The 24,280-nt window shown below is 40.3% G+C and overlaps 1 protein-coding gene across 5 annotated transcripts in view; it reads left to right on the top strand.

The window, feature by feature from the left end:
* Spata18 (spermatogenesis associated 18) overlaps positions 1–6,770 on the top strand; it is a 64,917-nt gene extending 58,147 nt beyond the window's left edge. For all 5 annotated transcript variants that reach the window (XM_074042268.1, XM_020165350.2, XM_020165351.2 and 2 more), the window contains one exon: positions 236–6,770. In XM_074042268.1, coding sequence (XP_073898369.1) covers positions 236–243 — 8 coding nt within the window. In that variant the 3' untranslated portion in view covers positions 244–6,770. The remainder of the gene's footprint in view (positions 1–235) is intronic.
* Positions 6,771–24,280: the final 17,510 nt, after the last annotated feature.

The raw sequence follows: 24,280 nt of genomic DNA, 5'->3' as shown, positions 1-24,280 counted from the left end.
TTTCAGAGGCCCAGCATTTTGCTGTGAGATGAATGTCTGCCTTCCTAAGGAATATCTTTTCCCTGCACCTCCTACCATCCATTTCTGGGCCCTCCGGCTAGGTTACGAAGGAGGACCTTCCAATAGAGGTTTAATTGCTGTAAACCTACATTGGGCATCCTTTTTCGTTTAGACAATTCCAAAGGAAAATTTAAGAAAGTGACCATAGTGATAAGCTGTTTATTTTTCTCCCTAGGGTATTAAAACCACCAGATATGTTCCTTCACCATAGTCCATGGTAACAGCTGACCTCTCCAGTGCTTCCATCTGCCTGTCTTGTCTGCCTCCAACTTCACTTAACATGATGTGAAAAGGCAATTCTGTGTCTCACTCCACACAGAGAGTTAAATGTTTTGGCTTAACTCGTTTGTAACTTTAGATACATTGCATTTTATTTTATTTTATTTCATAGGTACAAATTCCATCAATTTCATAAAAACAATTGTATAGGTATTTAGGATCACATTCATTTGAAGCAAAGTCCTGAAACAAAGGTTTTCAGGATTTCCATTTTGAAATAGTAGGTTCTTTGATAGCAACTATAGGAACAAAAGTGGAAAGTGGAAAGTCTGTATCATAGCCAGTCCAAAAGGAAGGACAGGTCATTTTAGTTCACAGATTGATCATAAATGTTCTAATGTTGGTATCAGCTTTTAACCTGAAACCAAAATTTGGTGTTTTAATTACCTTTTAAGTTTGAAAGACAGCTCCAATCTCTTGTTGGGAAGCTTATCCTAGTAGCAGTAACTTCAGACTAAAAATAGATAATTTGGGAGAGAGCATTATTAGTTGGCTTGCTTCTTTGTTCCTACTTTGAGAGTTTGGTTTAGTGGAGTACCAAATGTCAGAGCTACTTAGTGGAGAGGATTTTCTTTCTTTGTAAATTCAGAGCAGTGATTTGATTGGAGGTCAGCTTTGAGATCAATGTTAATCACCTCGTGTTTATCTCCTAGGAATGTTTCTAACTGTTTTAATGCATGTGTTAAATATAAAAGGTACCTGACCTGGCCTTTTTTCCTGCTCTACGTAGTTGTTTGCAAATCCAGACATCCTACAAACTCCATCTGACTAAAACACCTAAACCTAAGGCCTAAAACTGGGCATCGTTTATTGATTTAAAACTGAGTTTATTTCCCTTCATTGTGAGTTTAGTTTCCTTCACAACTTCATTGTGAAGTACTCTTGAAAGTTCATGGCCAAAGTAAGAATGAACTATTGTTCTTTGAAGATAATGTTCTTTCTGCTTTTTTTTTGTTTTAAACACTTTCAAACCAGGCTTGTATACAAGCCTCACCATTGACTGTTCAAAGGAAACTTTGAACTGGGGACAGCTCAGTGCCCAAAGTAGTACTTAAATCTTTTCAGGTGGAAAGAACAAAACCAGCCACTTCAAGCCCCTGTGCTGGGGACTCCCTCAGCCCCTCCCCTGGAGTCCGGTGTCCCCAGCTCATTCTGAAGTGTGAGTTTTTGTCACCATCTCTTTGAGCCAGGTGGTGCATTGGAAGGAGCACTGGGTGCCTCGGTAGCTCCTAGTCTCCCTGGCTTATTAGGGTGCTTTGTGGACTTGAGCAAGTTACTGCACCTCTCTGAACCTCAGTTTCATTGTAGAGTGAGCTGGCTGGATGAAATGAGTGGTTCTCTTAACTCTAGCAGGCTCAATACTTCTGAGCTATTATTTTATTCTGGATATCCTGAAAGCCAGAGTTAATCTATATGTGCATATAATTCTGACAATGAGTATAATAATTTTCCATACTATAAAATAAAGCAGAAGAAAAGGAAGGCAAGTGTTAATAAAGTTAACATGTCTTTCAATTAAAAAGCATGGTGTAGCCAGGCTAGAAGATAAAAATTAAGGCATTATATATTTAATTTTTATGTAGTACGTGCATGTGGAATCGTCAGCTACAGGGCATATTGTACTGACGACAGGAGAGCATGTTGTCATTGGAGGTGACTTTCTGAAATACTGAGCAACTCTTGATCTGTTTTGGACAAAAAACAGTCTTGCCTAGATTTTCATAGCAATTGCATTCCTGGGCAATTCAGTGTGTATTAAAAACATGCAATAGTTCCTTTGTGCTCTATGCTAAAAGTCTTTTCTAAAATCTCACTGAGCAGTGAGAATGCCTCTGTATCAGAATTTATTTTAGGAGCCAGATATATAATGTAATTTGGAAATAGTTGCACATAGATCAGTTATTTGTCGTCAGTCCTGTCTGGCCACTTGCCATTTCTCAAGTTTCTGGTTTTTTTCAAGGAAAGCTGAATAGTCTAGAATAATTTTTGGAAAGAATGCATGAAGCCAATGAAGGCTGGTCTGTGTGCATTTCATCTGGGCATGCACCTTAACCTAGAGACTTTGAAAATTGAAAAGCTCTTGATTTTTTTTTTTTTTTGACCCTGAGTGAATGTTATTTTCTACACTATTGGTTTAACATGTAACAAATCAAGAAAAGGGGCTTTTGTAACAGTGAGCTCTTTGCAGTGAAGGGATTCCCTTCCAGATTCAGGTTCAGAGTTGTCCCTCACCCATTTCTAGCCTGTGAGGCTGACCCATGGCCATGACTCACCCAGTGACTGCCTAGTGAATGTGCTGTGCTCTGAGGTTGACCCTGGCATTGCTGTAATTCCACAGAGTAGCTTATTTGCTAGCTTTGCTGTATTTTATCCACAGCTCTGCTTGTTGTATTCAAGTTGCTTTTTTCAGGTAGTGCTTTACCATTTTTGTAGAATCTTTACTTACATTATTTCAGCTGTTCCCACAACAATGAGGTGTGTCTTTAACTTTATAGATAAGGAATCTGTTCCCCCACTTCCTGAACACCTCCTGTGTGCTTGCTACAGTACAGACTACTAAAAATAGAGGAATGAAGCTAGGCACAGTGGCTCATACCTGCAATCCCAGCTATTTGGGAGGTGGAGATAGGAGAATAGCAGTTTGAGACCAGTCCTGGTAAAAGATTAGCAAGATCTATCTCAAAAAAATAGTCTGGGTATGGTGGTGGTGTACACCTCCAGTTCCTGCTGTGTGTGAGACTAAAGTAGGAGAATTACGGTCCAGGGCTAGTCCCAGGCAAAAGTGTGAGACCCTATCTGAAAAATAAACTAAAAGCAAAAAGGGCTGGATGTGTGGCTCAAGTGCTAGAGTACCTACCTAACAAGTGCAAGGCCCTGAGTTTAAACAAGTACTGCTAATAAAGAAGCAAATAAATAAATAAAGATAGACGAGTGGATAAGGGGCTGGTTTTTATGGAGTTTAATGTTATGTCCAGTTGTATTCCTTGGTGACTTTCCTGCCATTGAAAAAAATGTAGTTGAATCCATTAAATTTAAAAGAGAAATGTTAGATACCAGTAGAAGGACCTGAACACATTCAACTATTAGGCAAATATCCACATTAAGCAGCTATGAAAAGAGAAAGTAGAATTGTGGGGTAATGTACATAAGAGAAGTAACTCAGTTATATCATCCACAGGTGAATTACTCAGTCTTTTAAGGACTATCTGTTGAGTTTATAATCCTGGCATTGTTAATAATACAGTGAGTGTGAGAGGCAGGAGAGGAAGGGCTCACCAAGACCAGTTCTAACACCTCCCATTACCACACCGGTGTGCTCACCTGCTGTATTCCTAAGTAACTGGGCAATTGCAGACCGTTCTCACTTTCTTTTAGGTAACCTGCAAATCTATCTGCCTCAGGCAGATGGCGGCCAATAGCATTCGACAAGGTTTCAGTTGAGTGGGAGATTTCCTAGTAGTATTTGCTGTAAATAACTTCATACCTATAAATTAAAGGTATCATGGAGCTTTTGAGAAACTAGCATTACAAACTGCACTAGGTCATTGAAATCTGAGCCTAGGATCCACATGCTAAGTGACATTTAGTATATGTCATTTAAATACCAAAGCAGTGAAGTGTGTTGGCCTTAATACAGTGAGTGAGCAGGGGCCTTGGAAATAAGACAGGAACTAAATTTTCTTATTTCGAAATGAAATGTAGTAAGACAATTTCACATTTAAAAAACTGTCCTCTGGGGGTCACTATGAACATATGTAATATAATATCACTGACAACTGCTCATCAAAACTGAGCAGATATTTCTACTTGCTGCTTTATAGTAGGTGAGCAACAAATTGGTGTGACAAGTAAGTGTGTTTCAGGTCTATTTCAATACAGTTTAAGGTACCTAAAATTTTTTAGTGATACAAATGAAATAGTGTATTAGAAGATGATATAAAACATAAGTTAGAAAAGCTATTTAGTAATTGGCCAACTTTCAGAAGCTCTTGAGTGTCATTTCATGGGTCACATCTTTCAGTCATTGATTTCTGGTGCTGGGGTGCTAGGGATGTGACATCACATCCTCTTTCTTCTATCTTCTTAGACCAGGGGACATCAGAATCATGTTAAAATAATAGATTTCAGAATGCCCAACCCTGTGGATCATGAGTTTGAAGTTAGAATGGCGCAAAGTTATTTGTTCATACATTTTCCACACATCCATTCAAGAAACCTTTGCTGTTATTTTGTTATGTGATAATCCAGGCTCTGAGTTAGGCCTCGAGGATGCAATGGTGAGCAAGACTTACACTCTGGAGAGAACATGTCTAGCACTCCTTGGCATTGTGTACCTCTCCAGGGTCTCTGGTCTCTCCAAGAGGCTGGGTGAGTGACTGTTAGTGATAAGTAATAATTAAGTCCATAATGTTGACATAGAATTGAATTAGTGTCTTCCCTGGTACTGTCACCAGAAAACCTGGACTCATCACCATGTGATAACTTAGCCAGAGCTCCAGGACAGAGCTCTCCCAGCACCATGCAGCTCACGGTGAGAATGGATGTGCAAAGACACAGGTGCCACTGAGTAGTGTGTCGGCAATGGCAAGCAGGGCTCAAGGGACTTTGCAGTCTTCTTTAGCAAGAGGGGTTCATTGAGCCAGAGAAGATGCATAGTCAGGGTGGGAGACTGCTTCCTCCAGCCAGAGGGTTCAGACTTTAGGGTCCCTCGCACCCAGCCACCTGTACTTGCAAATGGTTTTAGAGCATTTACTCTACTTTTAGTACTTTATTCTGACTGAACACTCTTAAGGATAACCTCATAAAACAAGTGAGATTTTGAATCTTTCCTGATCGAGGGAGAGAGGACAGACTTTTAGAGCCTGTAGTGTTGAGCAGGGCTGGCAGGGTGTGTGACAGGAAATCTCCCTTTGAATGGGGTGGTGGAGGGCATGAGCCAGGCGGGCATGAAAAGCAGATTTCACCCTTTCCACTGTCGCATTGCGTGAGTGCACCTTACTGGTCACGAGAGTTCTTTCTCCAGCATCTTCACCTTGGAAGATGGTTGTCTCTGATCCAAGAGCAAGCTGTGTCCATACTGTGTCCTGTTGCTCGGTACACTTCTTCACTCCAAATCTCTGCCTTTGATGTGACTCACTTCTGATCTTTCTTGAAGATCAGAATTTGAATTGTTTAACTAAAAGGTAAGAGTAAAGGAAAAAATTTAAAACTATGGTTTTCTTTAATTGGAAGATTAAATTTCTTCTAGATATTATAAGAATGGTGGGATAACTTAATACTGTATATTTAAATACTGTGCTATTGGTAATTTGATAGAAAGCTTAACATACCCTGATGTTCCTCCAGTAGAATACTAATAACTGGTACTTAATCAACATTCACTAGGTGCCAGATACTGTTCTAAGCATTTTTACATTATTAAACCCATTGTATAGATGGAGAAGCTAAGGCTCAAGGTCACTGTTAAGTAACTTGTCCTGGGTCACTTAGATGGTAAATGTTGGAGCAGAGATTCAAAGGCAGGCTGCCTGATCTTGAGCCCACCCTTTTCTCACTATTTCATGGGATGTTAATAAAATATGCAATAAAAAAAAGTGTCCTGTGGTCAGGTAGCTTTGGAAAATGCTGAGCTTAGTGTTAAGTTCAAGGTCTTCTCTAAATTGTCCACCATGCGTGGACTCTCTGAGGGAAGCCACATGCAGCCTTCTGAAGCTTACTTTGCCATGGGACCTGTTGATTTGTGGAGCTCGTTCTTGTTCTAGAAAATGTGTTCTGGGATATGCTTCCTCAGGACTCGTGTTAAGAATCAAAATGCTGCCGACCACTGGGAGTTGTTTTGCCACTTCTACAACATGTGAAGAAGAGTCTTGATTCTGTCGCCCGATACCCAATAAATTAATGTTGTGATTTGGATATGGTTGGCGCGTTCCAGGGTGTCATGGGTTGAAATTTAACTCCTATTATAAGGTATTCAGATAGCAATCCCATTTTGGTGTCTAGAGATGGAGCCTTTGGGAGGTGATTAGGATTCCATAAGGTCATTAGGGTGGAGCTCCCCTGATTGGATCCTGGTGATTTTATAAGAAGAGGAAGAAACCAGAAGAGAACACATACACGCGTGTGTTCCCTGTGTCTTGCCACATGATGTGTGTGTTTAGAGATTCTGTCAGCAAGAAGACCATCACTAAATGTGGCCCTTAGACCTCACACCTCCAGAATCTTGAGTCAAAATAAACTTTTCTTTATAAAGTAGCCTGCCTCTGGTATTTCATTACAGTACTGAATATTGGACTAATAAACTTAGTTACCAAATAAAAGACCAAAACCAGAAATCTCTTATTTATCACTGACTTTTATATATGTATTTCTTTTTGTCTGTTTTATACCCTTCTATCAATTGCATCATAAAATAAAATTCCTTTGATCTCTAATATTTGTATCAGCATTGTTTATCCAGTATTCACATTTTCCCTTAAATTCCTTACCTTGTTATACTTTTTCATCTTCATTTCTAGTTTCTCTTCCAAAGGTCTCTTCTAATTTTTCTTTTCAGAGTGTCAGTTTCTCTAGTCTTACTACAAATTAATTATCACTTCTTAAATATAGGCACCTAACTCAGTATATTATAAGTTAATGAAATACATAGGCACATATTTGAACACACTGACTATGGAAAGACACATATACCAGATTCATATAATGCATTACTTTTATGAAATTGTTAAATATTTATTTTCCAACTTTTTCAGTCTTTGCATTCTTAAAAAATAAATTATACTTACAATAAGTTTGAACTATAATTATTCTTAGGTCTTGGGTCAGTTGGATAAAATCTTGGCTAGTATTTTCCCACTTTGTTCAGTGACTCAAATACTTGATGCTTACAGAGATAGACTTGGATTTCCCCTAAGACTACTACTTGAGAAGCTCCAGGGACATTTGTATTTTAACATCAGCAGTCAGGTTTGAAAAACACTGGTCCAGAACAAGTTCTAATAACCTACAAGTGGAACATTACAGAAAGAATTTATTGCATGTATTATACAGCCCTAACTTTCTAAACAAACACTGACAAAGTAATTTAAAAACCACCAAGCATATTAAACTTTGCCTCAATCCAGAAATCGATAAATTTGTGAAAATTGAGTCTATTTAGTCTTTATCTGCATACATACATATAAACATGGTGAATTATGGGCTATATAACTGAAATTTTAGTAAAAGAGAAGGATGAGAAAATAGTTTTATTTCACTTCTCTAGAGGTCAAATTTTCCTTTTTTGGGTTTTGTATTTGGACAACTTCTTTGTAGAGCTGTCAGAATGTGTATTTCTTACTAAACTTAGAAGCCATTCCCTTTCATCATCTAGATCTGTGTTCACTGTAATTGAAAGTTGGAGTCAAAGTTAGAATGACAAGTCCCCATGGGTAATGCCTTGAATAGTCACTGTCATCTGTCAAAGGAAGCTAGAAGTTACCTGGATGACACAGACTGGGGATCAGCCTTGTGATTACTCATGTGCACCTCTAGGGAAATATCCAAAATGAGTGAAACTGACATCCAAATGTTAGACCCCACAGGTGGCCTACCTCAGCTGGAACTTCCCCAAATATTGAACGGAGAGATTTGGCTTTTTTGCTCTGCTTGGAAAAACACTAAATGCCCCAAAGTGAAGATTGGATGTGAATTTGTTTTAGTTTCTATTTATAAACACCAGAACATTTTTCTTTTTTTTTTTTTTTTACAGAACCCCTTATAATACCTCCTCACCGTAGTATCTTAATACTGAAAAGCAGATTCTACAGAACTCTGGGAAAGAGCCAAGTGTAACCTCAATTTGAATGTAGCAGTATTTGAAATACACAGGCTTAATTTTAAACATATGGTAGAAAACATTTTCGTAATGTTTTCCTTGATTGAATTCAGTTTTTCTCCATTGAACATCCAATGGAGGTAATATAAAATGACATTGATTATTTGAAATAAAAGTTGTAAGATTTCCCCTCCTTAACCAACTTAATCCATAATTAGAGGAAATTCTAGGGACCATAAATCAATCCTATTTGTAGCTGTCCTGATCTCTGGTTCACTTAAACCTGGAGTTTCCCTGGAAATGCATGCAGTTAGCCACTAGATGGCAATGTTGCTTAGGAAATGAGAGAACAGGAGCTATCAATAAGATTCACAAGGGAAAGAGCAATTCCTCAGATCACATCTGTAACTTCATTACTGGTTTTGCTGCTTTCTATAAATGTGGAGAATAATTGAAATTGGTGGAGGATGATCAGACACAAAATACAAAGAGTGAAAGAAAATGTATTAAGTAGCTATGTCATTATACCCAATAAAGGATTTATGCATTTGATCCTGTTAAAGGTCAGGAAACAATTTCTCTGCTCAAACAAAAAAAGTCTGGTATTTAAAAAAATGTCATCTAACACCATCTTCCTGTCAACTTAGAGTTCTTACGGAGATACAATTAATAAATGTTTGGGACATAACTTTTTGCTCTTAAACATGGAAGAGGAGAAATTGATGGTTTCTTTCATCCTCTAAGATTTCCAAGATTTTTCAGATGGTTAGTATTTCATATGACCCAAACTCTCCAGGTCCTGCCAGGAAGCTCTGTTTCAGAAACCTTTAGAGTTATTTCAAGCAAGTTTTTTAGCTGTCACTTGGAAGACAGAATGATACGTCAAAGAAATTGCAGTGACTTACGAAATTGCAGTGACTTACCAGAGTGATGTTTCTAGAGTGTTTGAAAAGCCAAAATTCTGTTTGAAAACAAAAACAGCATCAAAGCTTTTTTTTTTTTTTAATGATTTCGAAGTAGTAGGAATGTCTCCTGTCAAAAATATAGCTTTCCAGTTCGGCTTCCGAGGATTGCTTTGGTGTATTTTGTCTGTTTGTTTTTAGAAAGTTAATTATGTAGAGAACATTGATGTTAAAATTTGTCTTTATAGTCAGTGATTGATAGGTCAAACATACATTCAACCAGTGCCCACACCTCTGTGTGCAAGGGAAAATACTAGTCTCCAAGCAAACTTTTACAAAGGGCTTTCTATTTTCTCTGCCATCCAGGCTTTATCCCTAGCTTGTTAGGCCTCAACTATCTGGGTTACACTTTTGGGGAGGAGGACGCCTAGCATCCTCTGGGTTGTAATGGTATTGTCACTGATGAGTACCTGGGACAAAGGAAACTCTTCCTGGTTGTGGGCTGATTATCAACAGCCAGGAAACTGCTACCTAACATAAGCAATTGGCCAGTCTAGAATGGTGCTATCTAGCACTGCAAGCTCTTATTTAATTTTCACCAGCAGACACTGTGTGTGGTGTTAGGAACACAGAAGTCATCCTTGGTAAGGCACCTATCTTAGAGTGTAATTGAACCTTTGCTCCAATGGCAGTCCAGGAAAGGTTTCACATGTCAAAGGTGTCAGGAAGGCAGGTGAGGACAAAGCAGAGGTTGAACGCACCTGTTTTCTAAGAGATCTTTTTGTTAGTTTTGCTACTGGGAGAGATCTCGTTACCAAGAAAGTGAGGGGAGGTGAGAAGCAGGTGTCCACGTTCAGGTTTGTGGATTTTGCTTTTCAGAAACTCAGGGAGCAGCCTACATTCAACCACTGCTGCTCACAATGTCAGTTCACAAGTAGAAGCTGGTGCCAGAATGAAAGTGGGGGGCCTGGCTTCCGTTATCAAGAATGTTTAGCTGTGATCAAAAACAACAATGAAACATCTGCACTAAACAACGTGCTTAGAGACACAGTTGACTTACGTGCTGATGCAAGCTCCTTATTGAACTCGTAACCCACAAGCAAGGTGTGGCATAGCATGGAGTAGCCCTGCTTAGCCGGGCTATGCTGAGAACAGTGTCCCATGTAGTTATGCAGTGCCCAAAGTGTGCAGGGCACATTGGTAAGAAGGAAGAGGCTTTAGAACTCATTTAACAGCATCTTCAGAGTTCCTGAGAAGCCTCATTCAAAAAGACAGCGTCAGAACCATTCCTCCTTCACACAGGGCTTCTGCCTTTCTTCTGAGATTCTTTGGGAAAAGAATAATGGGACCAGCATTTTGACTAGGTGAAACAAGTTAGGCAGTTGCATCGGATGCAAATAATATTTTTATACAGCATTAAAAATAAACTTAACAAAAAAAAACTGTGATGAACTATGGCAGTGCCAACACTTCAAAGAAAGACAGGATGAGGGTGGCGACACACTCTCCTGGTGTGGGATTGCACACCAGTTGTCTGCAGACCAGCTCAATTTGGCTGCTTTCCCTGGACTTTGGTGAGAGGGTCCTGCTGTGATTTGTGCCTGTTTAGTGATCCATGTTGTAAACCAAACCAAACACAAGAAGCAAGTTGCTTGTCCCAGATGAAACTAGACATTTATCAGCAATCTTTTGCTACAAAAGGGTTGTATCTAAGAAATAAGGATGACTTGCCCAATTTAGGTTTTTGTTAACATGAACTGTGTTACATGGATCTGATCAACACACTTCCATTTTATTCCTGGAACTGTCTTAGGTCTTACCATAGGCCTTGAGACTAAATTGCCAGTCTGATGTGCAGGCATCATTACTGGCAGCATTTTTATGTGAAGGGATTCAACTCACAAAGACTGCTTTATTTGAGCAAAATATAATCTCCAACATTCATATTGGAAGAGAGCATCTTGTGTCAGAAAGATAGACATTTAAGCATAAGAGAATGGAGCCTTGTTCATTGCTGGATACAACCGTACTGTACATTCTTGAGAGGGACTTTCTGAAATGTGTTGTGTCTGGCTCTAGTCTCTCTATATTGGAGAATTGCCTTAAGCAGAATTAACCTAATAATTGCAGGATGGTGCAGTGCATACCAGCACTCCAGCAATCTCTGCTTTGAAAAACAGTGAGTATTTAGCAAAGAAATCTCAGAAAAATACTCTGTTTGGAGATAATCCTGATGTCGCACAAAGTTCCCTCTCTGAGAAGACCCCTTTCCCCAGTGCAGAAACACATTTAAATGGAGTCATTAATTTCTAAATGTTCTCCATGGTGGTGTAAATTTATTGGAACCAAAGGAAGGTGTCTGTTATTTTCCAAAAGTACTATAAGTAGCTTTAGGAAAAATCAGAATTTTATTGCTTTCCCTCAAACTTGTAGTTTAGACTATTAAAAAAAAAAACACCTCTGCCCTATAAACAGGTGTGGGGGGCATATTGTGCCAACATAATTTCTTCAAAGTTCCAGGTCTTTAAAGGTAAAGTAACAGACCTGGGAGCAAAACTGAAAGCCAGTCTGTTGACTGATGCCTTTATAGAAAGTGGCAAACCTGCACTGCCTTCAGAGACTCTTGTGTCCATCTCTAGAATTTTCTATGGGTTAAGGGCCTGCTTTTTATTACCATAAACTAGGGCCAGAAAACTCAAGACAACTGATTAAGTGTTTTGTGTTCCCTTTGCTTTTAATTGCCCTCACATAGTGAGTGAGGATCTCATTTCTGTGGGAGGATGAGGGGCCTTGTAGGAAGACTGTGTGAGGAGCAAGAGGGTACAGAGGGAAGACAAGAAATGACCTCCTGAGGAGGACCCCTGTTATGGCACCATCTTGTACCTGTGCTGTGTTAATTTCTGTTTCTTAGCTTCTTTCCTCTCTCTTCTGAGATTTTTGCTCTAACTGGGAAGAATCCTTCACTGCCAGCAGACTTTTCTACCAGCAGCAGGGAATTCTCCTCATATACTGGGAAAAAGGAGAGAGTAAACGAGAAGGCTGTAGAGGAGTCAGTGTAAGGGTATATCTGAAGTGTGTGGGGAGAGAGACTGATAGGAGTGAAAAAGTGGGTGGATGTCTTAGTCTGCTTTCCAATGCTATAATAACAAATACTGGAGGTTAGATTCTTTATAAAGAAAAGGGGTTTATTTAGCTCACAGTTCTGGAGGTTCAATAGGAGCATGGTGCCACTATCTGCTAGACTTCTGCTGGTGAAGGCCTTATGGCAGATGGCCTCACAATGCTGGGAGAGAGCAAGTGCAGAAGGTGAATGTGTGCCAGATTCATATTCTCATGGGCAATAACCTCAGTCCCATGAGACCTGACCCACTGCTATGAGACAGCATTGATCCACTCATGAGTTTGGAGCCCCCATTACCTTCCACTAGGTGCCTCCTATTAACGGTTTTATCATCTCAACACCAACCACGGAGCCCAGGCCTGAGTACGAAGAAACTCAACCCATATCCAAACCACAGCAGCGGCTAAGAAGAGTGACAGGTAACTGGGTAACTCAGGAGTCTGAACATTTGCTTCTGCTTCTGGTGGCAGCCAAATTGTCTGCTCTTTCTGGCCTCCCGCCCTTGTCCCCAGAACTACTGAGCCTCATGGTGCTCCACCATTCCTGATCCTCTGGGTAGCAGGATCAAGCCTGTGTAGTCTGTGGACTAATTCTCACACTTGGGGTCCAGGACAGACATAGAAGTCTCTGCTCTGCCCATAACTTCCCTCGTGAACTTAGGCAAGTCACTTCACTTTCCAGAGACTCATGTTCTTGATGGAGAAAATGGGATGTTTGTGGGAAATGAATCTGAAACAATACAGAGCAGGTGCTCAGTGAAAGTGCTGATAACTCAACTCTCCACAGAGTCTCAAATGCAGCTGTAAGTTACCTGTTGTCTGTTGCTGAGGACACAGAGGATCTTCTTTCCCTGTGTAATGCCCATCTCCAGCCTTATTCCCTTCTCTTAGTCTTGCTGCTCATTTCCTGGATGTCCCTGAGTTTCTAGCTATGTTTTCTAGTCTGCAGTTCCAGGCCACAGGCCATCGTGGGCATTTCCATGAATCCTGGGATTTTATCTGAGAGCAGGCTCCTATGCTAGTCTAGGAGAACCAAGTAGAGTGTGCAGATTTCCAGGACTGACCTGGTTTTCCTACAAGATGCAGTGCAAGCACATTACTGATGTTTCTTTACAAGGAATCAACATTTATGGAATGGAATAGTTAAAAGCTGTACATAAAAAGATTAAATAATACATTGCCTTAATAGGAAAGGAAGCAGGTATCTTAAAAAGAAGAAGTTTCCTCAGAAAAGCCAGAGGAGAGGACTTTGAATGTTTCACCATAAAGGAATTGTAAATGTTTGAGGTGATGGATATGTGTATTATCTGACTTGATCACTACACAATGTATATATGTGTATTGAAGCATCCCATGATACTTATAAAGTTGTACAATTCCATATGTCAATTAAAAGTAAAATAAAACTTAAAGAAAGGTCACATCAGGAGTACCCTGATATATCATCCTATTTTGAATTATTTTGCATGACCATAAGAAAAAACAAGCAAAAACATTTGAAGAAAAGAAATTCCACTTCTACTGAAAGGCAAGATAAAGAGCTCATGAGGGCTGGGGACATGGCTCAAGTGATTGAGCACCTGTTTAGCAAGCATAAGGCCCTGAGTTCAAATCCCTAGATGGCCAAAGAACTCATGAGCACTCAAGACAAAACTCCATGCACTAATTCCTTCAGTAATGAGGCTGCTCTGGAAAGACTCCTCATCCTTTATCTGCAGAAGTAACTGGGGATAAATTCTGCTATATTCTGTCCTGGAGTTCAGATAACAGGGAGCATGGCCCCATTTCCTCTTTGTATGGCTAATTCTGATGTCTAATGGAAGTGTTTCTTAGGAGAAGTGTTTTGTCTAGTCTAACAGAATTTGAAAGCTAAAGGCATTATGCCTTCCACTGTGCAGATGCAAACACTTAGCAAACTCCAACAGTCACAGTTCTACCCCCTCCTACTTTCCTATTAAAATAGAAGACAGCAGAGTCCCCACACTAACAATGCTGGGGGACTTAGGAGAAAATTTGCCTCACTGATGTGCTATTTTAATTCTTCGTTTGCTAAATCCTTGCCTCGCCAGTCTCACTTTTAATAATTAAAAACTCAATTAACTAAAATACAGAAATCCAGTCAGTACACAAGCTTGAGTTTCATTTGAAGCCCAACTTGGAAGAAACAGCAGACATTTTATGGGCTCTTTTTCAACATGAACCTGCAGGGGCTTGTTACCGGGCCTCCCCCTCTCTGACTGCCATATGCTTTCTTCACTGTAACTTTAATCAAGACCAGACTTAGCCTGACGTGAAACAAGATCTGAAGGCCCGAGAAGTCATCCTAATGAAATTCAAGCAGCTGGAGCCCACAGAGCAAGAGAAGCAGATTCAGCTACATCATTTCCAATCTAGATTTCCAGTCCCTCTTAAAGGGAACACAGCTCAAATCTTGGTTACCCTGGAATCATTGTCTGAGCTTTTTGGGGCTTCCTGTGAACCTGAACTTGGCTTAAAACCAGTTTAGGAAGTGACAAATAACTTCTGGGATGATGATATGGTCAGGTCTGCAGTCAATCTAGTTCAATGGAGTTTATGGATGCTTTTCCAGTAACTTAGCAAGGAAGAGCAATGTATATTGTTGTAGGTCAAGTCCTGTACATGAATCTTTTCAAGAGTTGATTTTAATTAAATCAGACCAATGTAGCCACAGTGAGGTCTTGTGGGAGTTGAGAAAGTTGCAAATAAATTGTCTATGGCACAAAATGAAATGAGACATTGAGACTGGGACTGTAACAGGGCTTTGTGGATGTAAGAGGGTGGGGATAGCAGAACAGAACAATGAACAGAGGCACCTGGGCTTGGTGCATGAGGCGTCTCTGTCCAAGGTTTACTCTTTGGTTGGAGTGAGAAACGCCAATACATTTAGAGAGCAGTGCCCATTGGTATGATAGGCTGATGATTCCAGTCCTTGGTGCAAACATCTGGAACTTTCACAGTCACTTGCTCAGTGGAAAGAGCACTAGCTGAATCCTTCCTTTCCTCTAGCCCTGTCACTTCTTAGTTTATGAGCCATGTCCATCATTCACTGTGCAATGGAGGTAGATCTTCACTTGGGACTCGGTAGAGATACATTGGTAGAGGTCCAAGCTGACACTTGGACCCCTTAGGTAATTAGCATTTCGCAGTTCTGGTGAGGCCGCAGGTGTGCAGAGCAAGCACCTGTATTTACATAGGACTGACTGATAAGGTCTGCCTCCACAGCTCCCCTCCTTCCTACCTCTTTGGGTAGTGGGATTGATTGACCCTAATCCAATTTACATTCAGGACTAAATTTATTCATGTTTAATCCAGTGTCTTAGGGAATCATTTCTTCTTTTTTTGCCTTTTTTCTATTCTTGGGGGTACATTGTGCTATTTCCCTTCCCCCATTCCTGGAATAGTTTTAACAGGTCTCATTTTTCTGTTTTCATACATGAGTATTTAATATTTCCTCCACATTCACACTTCTACACCATTTCTTTATATCCTCCCCCCTCCCAATGGTACCAACCCCCAGACAGGACCTGTTTTATCTTCCTGTTTTCTGTTTTTGAAAAAAGACATTTTTGATTGTATAAGATAGTTATACAGGGCGTTTCATTTTGACATTTCCATGTATATATGTCTTATAACCCAAATTGGTTCATTCCCTTGATTTTTCTCCTTTCTATCTTAGTTCCCTTTTTATGATGATTTCAACAGGTTTAAACATTCTATATTCATTCTTGTATAGAAAGTGTATCAACCACATTCACTTTCTTTTTTAAAATTGTTTTTACATTTATTCATATGTGCATACATTGTTTGGGCCACCTCTCTCCCCTGCCCTCCACCTCCCTCTCCCCACCTCCCCATCCCTCCTCACTTCTAGGTAGAACCTGTTCTGCCCTCTTGGTCTTCAATTTTGTTGAAGAGAAAACATAAGAGACAATAAGAAAGACATAGCATTTTTGCTATGAGATAAAGATAGCTCTACAGAGAGATTCCTAGCGTTGCTTCCATGCACATGTGTATTACAACACGAATTGGTTCATCTCTACCAGACCTCTTCACTACTTCCTGGTCACCTTCCCATAGTGGCCTCTGCCAGTTTAAGATTGCTATATTTGCTCACCTAAAGTGGGCATATCAGCCACATTCAAGTTTTAGGTTTCCTTCCTTTTCCCTATTCCTCCTGTGCACATTCTCCCCTTAGTGTGTGACCCATGTCCAATAATATTACTGCATTTGTTTTAGATCTATAATCCACATATGAGGGAGAACATACAATTTTTGACCTTCCAAGCCTGGCTAACTTCACTTAAGATGATGTTCTCCAGTTCCATCCATTTACTTGCAAATGACAAAATTTCATTCTTTGTGTCTGAGTAAAATTTCGTTGTGTATAAATACTACATTTTCTTAATCTGCTTGTCGGTAGTGGGGCATCTTGGCTGTTCCCATAGCTTGGCTATCCACATTCACTTCCTTAACTTCCCTCTTTTACCTTTCCTCTCCCATTAGTGACCTCCTTTAGTGAGACCTGTTTTTCGTAAAGGGAATCATTTCTTAGTATTTTAAATTTCTTCATTCTTTCTGCTACTCTTTTTCAAGATGGTACCCAAGTGAGTGTGGGATGGGTGTCTTGAAACCTTGTACTGGTCTTTTGGAAGGCACAGCTCATGTCCCACGAGGTCTGATGGACCTGGTCCTGTCTTGAGTGGATCTGCTGGCATCTTGGCTGATGTTTGTGGGTTATGAATGTGTGTCTAGTCTTTCTTGACAAGTTAGGTTCTAGGCTATCCTCCCTACATTCTCCCATCCTCTTGTGGGTTCCTGCCATGAGTACGTTCAGTTCCAGCCCAGGCTGTCTACCCTGTACTTAGGGCTGTGGGTATACTTGCTTCTCCCAAGAAGAAGGAAACTGGCAAGGCAACTTGCATTCATGGAGCACAGTAAAGTAGGGGCTCAGAGGCAAGCTGAGGCCTAGACAGCCTAAGCATTGCACCTATTGTCTTCTAGGTCATGCCTCAGGGCCGCAGGGTTACTTGAAACTCTCCTCCCAAACAGCCTGCAAGGCAAGAATTCCTCTTAATTTAGCCATTACATTGCTCCTCGTTCTGGATAGGGAGATGCACGGGTATCCTACCCTGTACTTCCCCAAGCACGTTCTCTCCTGTCTCACTCCATAATCCTAGGCTGGATGGGGTGGGTTTACTTTGCCTTTCCTTCCTTCTGGGTTTCCTTGTGTCAGATCCTTTTGTGGGTCTCTCACTGAGTCTTTTCCTCTCTGCTTCTTTCATACCAAATTACTCTATGTTTTCTCATGGGTTATCTATGAACTAAATTAATATACATTAAGCTTTTTTTAGAAGAACACATAAGATGTGTCTAATTATGATTACCTTTGGGAAATGCAATAGGCACAAGAAGTTTTATTTCAAATTTATACACTTTGAGCTGTTTGAATTTTCAATCATGTGAAATATTACTTATACTGTTTTGTAATATCAATCGGCATATATGTTAACTTTCCATCACTATAATAACATAGCTGAGACAATTAGCTTGTAAAGAGAAAAGGTTTTCTTTGGTTTAGAGTTTTGGAGGTTCCAGTCTAACCAGGCAGACCCATTGCTTTGGGTTCTAGTGGGGTGCTGGACTACAATGGTGGGGAGCATCTGGCAGAGCAAACTGTTTACCTCATGGCCAGGAAGCAAAAGAGAGAAAGGTAGGAGCTGGGGTCTCATGGTCCCCTTTGAGATCACTCTCCCAATGACAAAGTCTCTCCTGGAGCTCCAAAGCACCTCCCCACAGTGCCATCCTGGGGGCCATGCCTTCAACACATGGATCTTTGACAGACAGTCAACATCTAAATTGTAGTATGGTGGGATAATATTTTTTGAGGTAAGTTTAAAGTGAAATATTTGATATTAAAATATTTAACTTCAGTAGAAATAATGTGTACAGAAGAAATCTCAGCATTCTCACAGGGGCATCAACTTCAAGTTTGTAAAATTTGATAATCTAAAATGTAGGAATGAATTAAATCTTCCTTGTAAATTATAAATAAAACGGAATTAACATTATTAAATAGTTTCAGTGAAGTGAAAAATGGAAAAAGGCCAGAAGCTTCTAGCTGCACCAAAAAGAAAATTAATCTAGGAATCAAGGAGAGTGGTAGGAGGTCCGGTTGCCTCCACACTGCTTCTCCCACTTTCTTAGCAAAACCCTGGTCTAGGTGCCCTGCTGGGAAGTCTTCCTTGCTGAAGTGTAGCCGGGAGTCTGTGTTCTGGCTACCCATATGCAGCAGAGCTTGGAATGGGATTTCTAAGGGGGCATAGTAAGAGGAGGAAACAAGCCCCTTTTTTTCCTTTTTCCTCCTGTCCTGGCTGGATTTCCCTCAACATATAATGGGGCCCAAAAGATGAAAGCCACAGATGAAGTCTGAGTAGAGCCACAGAAGAGGTACAGGTTCTCAGACTTCTTGGAATCACAACTTCATTCTTCTTTTAATGGGAGAATAAACTCTTACATGATCAATACCCTGTTTTTTTCTAGCATTCAGACAACTCAAAGTTGAACACATTCTCAACTGCTATACTAGTTAAATTATATTTGCTATGAAAAGTGATTTTTGAAGATTCCTCTATCTTGATATCATTGGGATTTAAAAACCTCCACTGTCTTGTAAGGAGGATGGTCCAGTTAAAGGAATGACATGTGCAAGACCTTGGGATTGAAATTTTCACCAACTCATGATGGCAAAATATCCTGCACTCTGAAGAAATGTTTGTGAAAGTAAACAACTCAGTGCAATTTGAGGATTCCTATTTTTCATAATCCATCTAGAAACCTCAAGCAGATTCCATTTGCTTTTATACAACTACTGTGCAAATCTTGAATTACAAACTTCTTTAATTTCAGAAGCTGCTGGGAAAATGCATATACCACGGCCCACACATTCATTCTGTCTGGACGCCCTGTCTCTCCTACAACGTTGAATGCCTGTGGTTTGCTTATAGTTGCCTGGGGCAGGTTGAATGGAACCAGCTGGAAGATCTCCATGGAAAAATTCTCGATTAAAGCCAATGGTTATGTGGCTTGAATGTCATCTCGAGTTTCTTGAATGCTCATGGTCTAGATAAGAGTGGCTGGCCCAAGTTCCCAAACAAAGACCGAGAAAGTTCAATGCCCACCGAAAATACTGAAATCCACTGTCACCTCTGATTCTATTTCTAATGTTCTTTGATGTCTTGTTTTGTGCTCTGTATCTGCTTCAGTTTTTTTGCCCCAGATGGTACCAAGCTTAGGGTCTTCTTCTTGGTCCTCCCAACCCCCCCACCAACAATTGTGAACACAGGTGTAGACTGCAGTACACTTTTACCAAAAGCCTGTGGTAACCCTGGGAGATATTTGTATCAGCACACTATGCAGTAATCATCAGAATTTCATATTAAGTCTTTTTTTTCAGTGTTGTTTTAAGACACCTGGCACCCTTAGATGTCTTACCAGCTTTGCCACACTATGTAATACCCAGACTTCTTGCCACTTTACTAACACTTATGTCTAAATTTCTGGATTTCTCTTAATTTTCTTATTCCTTAATTTCCACTTATCTCCCAGGACTCTATATTCCTCTAACTCAATTCTTGCCAGCCCTTATTCCCAACTCAGGTGTGGAACCATTCTCAGGTCCAACATTCATCAAGGTGTTTGGATGAATGAAGATATTCCTTTAACTGGACCATCCTTTTTACCAGACAGTGGAGGTTTTTAAAAAGAATTTCTTCCTTCAGATGTAACTATGGGAAGTCAGAGATGAAAGGAATTCCTAAAAGAATCAGGGATGAAGTTAATTAGTGTTTTCATGCTCAAAGCTAAAAGCAATTAGAAACTTCAGCAAAGGTACAATTCACCTGACCACCAAGCATTAGAAATGGCTGTGGAACCTTTTTTTTTTTTTTTTTTCTGGTACTGAGGATTGAATTCAGGGCCTCATGCTTGCTAGACAGGCACTCTTCCACTTGAACTATGCCCCAGTTCTTGTGCTTTTAGTTTATTTTTTAGATAAAGTCTCACACTTTTGCCTGGGTTGATTTTATACCACCATCCTCCTACTTCCATTTCCTGAGTAGCCAAGATAACAACAGGTATATGCCACTATCCCTGGTCCAAATCAGTAGAACTCTTGAATGTTGGATTACATTCTTAAGCAATGCTTAGAAAATTGGCTCTCTCAGCGGTTTTAAGAAGAGAAGACTTTTGTCTGCAGGGAATGACTTAATGGTTCAGATGAGGTAACCTTCTCAGAAGCCAGTGTTTGGCTCACTGGTCCCTTGTTCTTGTCATTAAGCCAATGTCAAGGTGTCCTGGTCATCTTAATGATAGAGTGACAGAAGCTTTTATGAACCCACACCTCTTTGGGAGGAGTTTTCAGGCCTGAAAGCATCAAGTCAGTGAACTGCGAACTTTAAGGTTCTCTACACTGCAGTTGAGAACTTCCCATGAGCACAAGACAATCCTGAGGCAGCAAGATATTTTAGTCACAGTTGAGCTGTTTCATATTTATTGCTGAACTGTCCTTTTGCCTGCAAGATTCCCAGCTAGCATCTCTGGGAGGGAGTATGTCACAGTTCAGATGCCACTGGAGCCAGAGATACATTGCAAATAAGTGAATAGGATCAGGTTCAATTCTAAAGGGAGTGGCGAAGACTCTAGAGAAGTACAATTTCATGTCCTAATGGGACAAATGCTGTGTAATGCTGGCCAATTATTACTGTTAGGGACTGAATGCTTATGTCACTACAAAATTCATAGATTGAGGTGCCAACCTCCACTGTGTTGGTATTTGGATATAAGGCCTTAGTTAGTATTCAAGTTTAGATAAGTTCTTGAGGATGGGACCCTATGATGGATTAGTGACCTTATAAGAAGAAGAAGAACAACCAGAGTGCCCTTTCTTTGCCATGTGAGGACATGGCGAGAAGGCAATGGGGCAAATATAAGTCAGCCAGAGAGTCTTTACCAGGAACCAGTTTGCTGGCCCCTGATCTCAGACTTCCCAGCCTCCAGAACTATGAGGAAGGTATGTCTGTTGTTTACATCAGATGATCTATAGTTTGTACTTCGGCTGCCCAAGTTGATTAAGACAATTGCCCTGTGAGAATGCAGGCCTACAACAGCCATACCCTATAATTTTTAAGAAAAGCTAAAATTTTATTGTATTTAAAACACTAGGTGAGCCAAATGAAACAAAGCTGTAGGCTGTGTGTGGCCACTGGGTCACCACTGTGCAACTTTTCTCATGGTAGTTAAGAGTTTAAGATCTAAAGTAAGAATAGGTCTGAGTTTCCCAAGCTCTAGCACTTACTAGTGTGTCCTTGGACCAATTAACTGATCTTCTCTGAGCTCAGTTCTTTCTTCCATAAACTGAACATAATAATAATACTCTAGGGGATTAATTAAATGAGATACTCCTGAGGTTAAAAGTAGCATAGGACTAGACACATAGAACATGAAAAATGAGCCATTCCTAAAAGGCTGTATTTTACTGTATGATTTCAACAACATGACATTCTGGAAATGGCAAAACTATGGACACAGGAAAAGGGTCAGTTGTTGGAAGGAATTTGGAGATGGGAAAGCCAAACAAAGAGGCAGAGTACCAGTAATTTCTTGGGCAGTGAAACTGTTGTGTATAATACTGTAATGATGGATGCTTGTCATACATTTGTCAAAATCCATAGAATGTACGACATGGTAAATCCTAATGTTGCTATCAAGTTTAGCTAAGAATATTGTGTTAACTCTTGGGGATATACCCAAAAGACTGTGACACAGGTTACTCCAGAGGCACCTGCACACCCATGTTTATTGCAGCACTATTCACAATAGCCAAGTTATGGAAACAGCCAAGATGCCCCACTACTGATGAATGGATTAAGAAAATGTGGTATCTATACACAATGGAATTTTATGCAGCCATGAAGAAGAACGAAATGTTATCATTCACTGGTAAATGGATGGAATTGGAGAACATCATTCTTCGTGAGGTTAGCCTGGCCCAAAAGACCAAAAATCTTATGTTCTCCCTCATATGCGGACATTAGATCAAGGGCAAACACAACAAGGGGACTGGACTTTGATCACATGATAAAGCGAGAACACACAAGGGAGGTATGAAGGTAGGTAAGACACCTAAAAAACTAGATAGCATTTGTTGCCCTCAACGCAGAGAAACTAAAGCAGATACCTTAAAAGCAACTGAGGCCAATAGGAGAAGGGGACCAGGAACTAGAGAAAAGGTTAGAGCAAGAAGAATTAACCTAGAAGGTAACACACACGCACAGGAAATCAATGTGAGTCAACTCCCTGTATAGCTATCCTTATCTCAACTAGCAATAACCCTTGGTCCTTCCTATTATTGCTTATACTCTCTCTTCAACAAAATTAGAGATAAGGGCAAAATAGTTTCTGCTCGGTATCAAGGGGGTGGGGGGGAGAGGGAGGGAGTGAGGGGGTAAAGGAAGGGGTGGGGGAAGGGGGGAGAAATGACCCAAACATTGTATGCACATATGAATAAGTAAAAAAAAAGAATATTTTGTTAATATTAGCTCACGTCTTATACCAAAGATACCACATTAATGCACAATGTTAATAATAGGGGAAATGGGTAGATGAAGTAGATATGAAAAAAAATGTCAACATGATTGATGGCATTGATGATGAAGATTATGATTATAATTGTATTAACTACTTATTGCCAGCCATCCAGCCATCCCAAACCTTAAGACAGCAACTAAGTATTATTGCTCAGAAGTCAATGGGGGCGGCTACATCGGTTCTGACCATTTAGACAGGCATGGCTGACCTCAGTTGGGCTGCTTGTGCATCTGTGGTCAGTTGCAGCTCAATATCTCGTGTTGGCTAGACTTTGTCACATGGGTCTTCTTTTATCATGGACCACATGTAGCACATTTACCACGTGTGCCACCACATATGCCCCAGCTGGTATAATGGTGTCGATTGTCCAGGGTCATATGTTGTCCCATTCTCCAGCAGCTGGGTTGGGCTGTTCATAAAAGTCAAAGGCCTGGCACATGGTCACTTCTTCCACATTCTGTGGGCCACAGTTCCAAACCCAGCTCAGATCTAAGGACTTGGGAAACAAACAACATCTCTTGATGGAAGTAGGTGCAACAAATCTCTGTAAAGGACTTGAATGCAGAGAGGGGAATAACTGAATAACCTACTGAACTGATAATGGAGGTTTTCTCCTTCCCATCCTCTGAGGGTTCTTCAGGCCCTTAGCCCCTTTTTCAGATTCAGTTGACCATATCTCTGGAGCTTTTTCTTTTATCTAGTTGGAAGTTTTTATTGAAAAATTAAACTTGACTGCAGTGTAGAATTTTAGCCCGGGAAGACCAAAGGAGAAAGGAATAATTCTTGTATGCACTCAATCTGTCCTGGAAAGGAATGGGCTTGAAATATAGGAGCTCTTGTAACGGGGCCTATGAACCTGCCACAGGCCTGTAAACACAGGTCAGCAACTCTAATTTTATGTTATCAAGAGCAGTGACTTTTGTTGCTCAACTGCATTGGAAAAAGAGAATTTTAACTCAATTTACCACAATTTACGAAGCCCAAGACATCCAAACATGACTCATAGCCTTTTCTGGTGAGAACAGGAGTAACAGCTGCTCTGGGAATCAGTATGGCACACGTGCTGTGCTTAACTTGGCCCCAGAAATTCCATGACATTTGAGGTAGAAATGTTCTTACAACTCATGGTCTGAGACCTACGGTTTTCATCATCTGCCCTTGAGCTGCTGTTTACGTCTGAGGAGAAACACTGCAATTTTACTGGAAAAGTATTTTCTAAAAAACCCAAACACCCACATTATGGAGAAAGAGGGTTGAAATTTTTCCAGTTTTGTACGTAAATTTATATTCTTAGTCCTAGGAAAGTATTTGGAACCATCTTCATTGACTCCCTGTGGGACTTCAGATGTTCCAAGGGAAGAACCCAAACACCACCAACTGCCCAATGCAGGCGTTGAGTGACGTCTACCCAGACGCCACAAGCTATCTGTCCTCTCTTGAC

The sequence above is a fragment of the Castor canadensis genome, chromosome 9 (assembly GCF_047511655.1).
Source record: "Castor canadensis chromosome 9, mCasCan1.hap1v2, whole genome shotgun sequence".
NCBI classification, from domain to species: Eukaryota; Metazoa; Chordata; class Mammalia; order Rodentia; family Castoridae; genus Castor; species Castor canadensis.
This window is presented reverse-complemented; position numbering and strand designations above follow the sequence as displayed.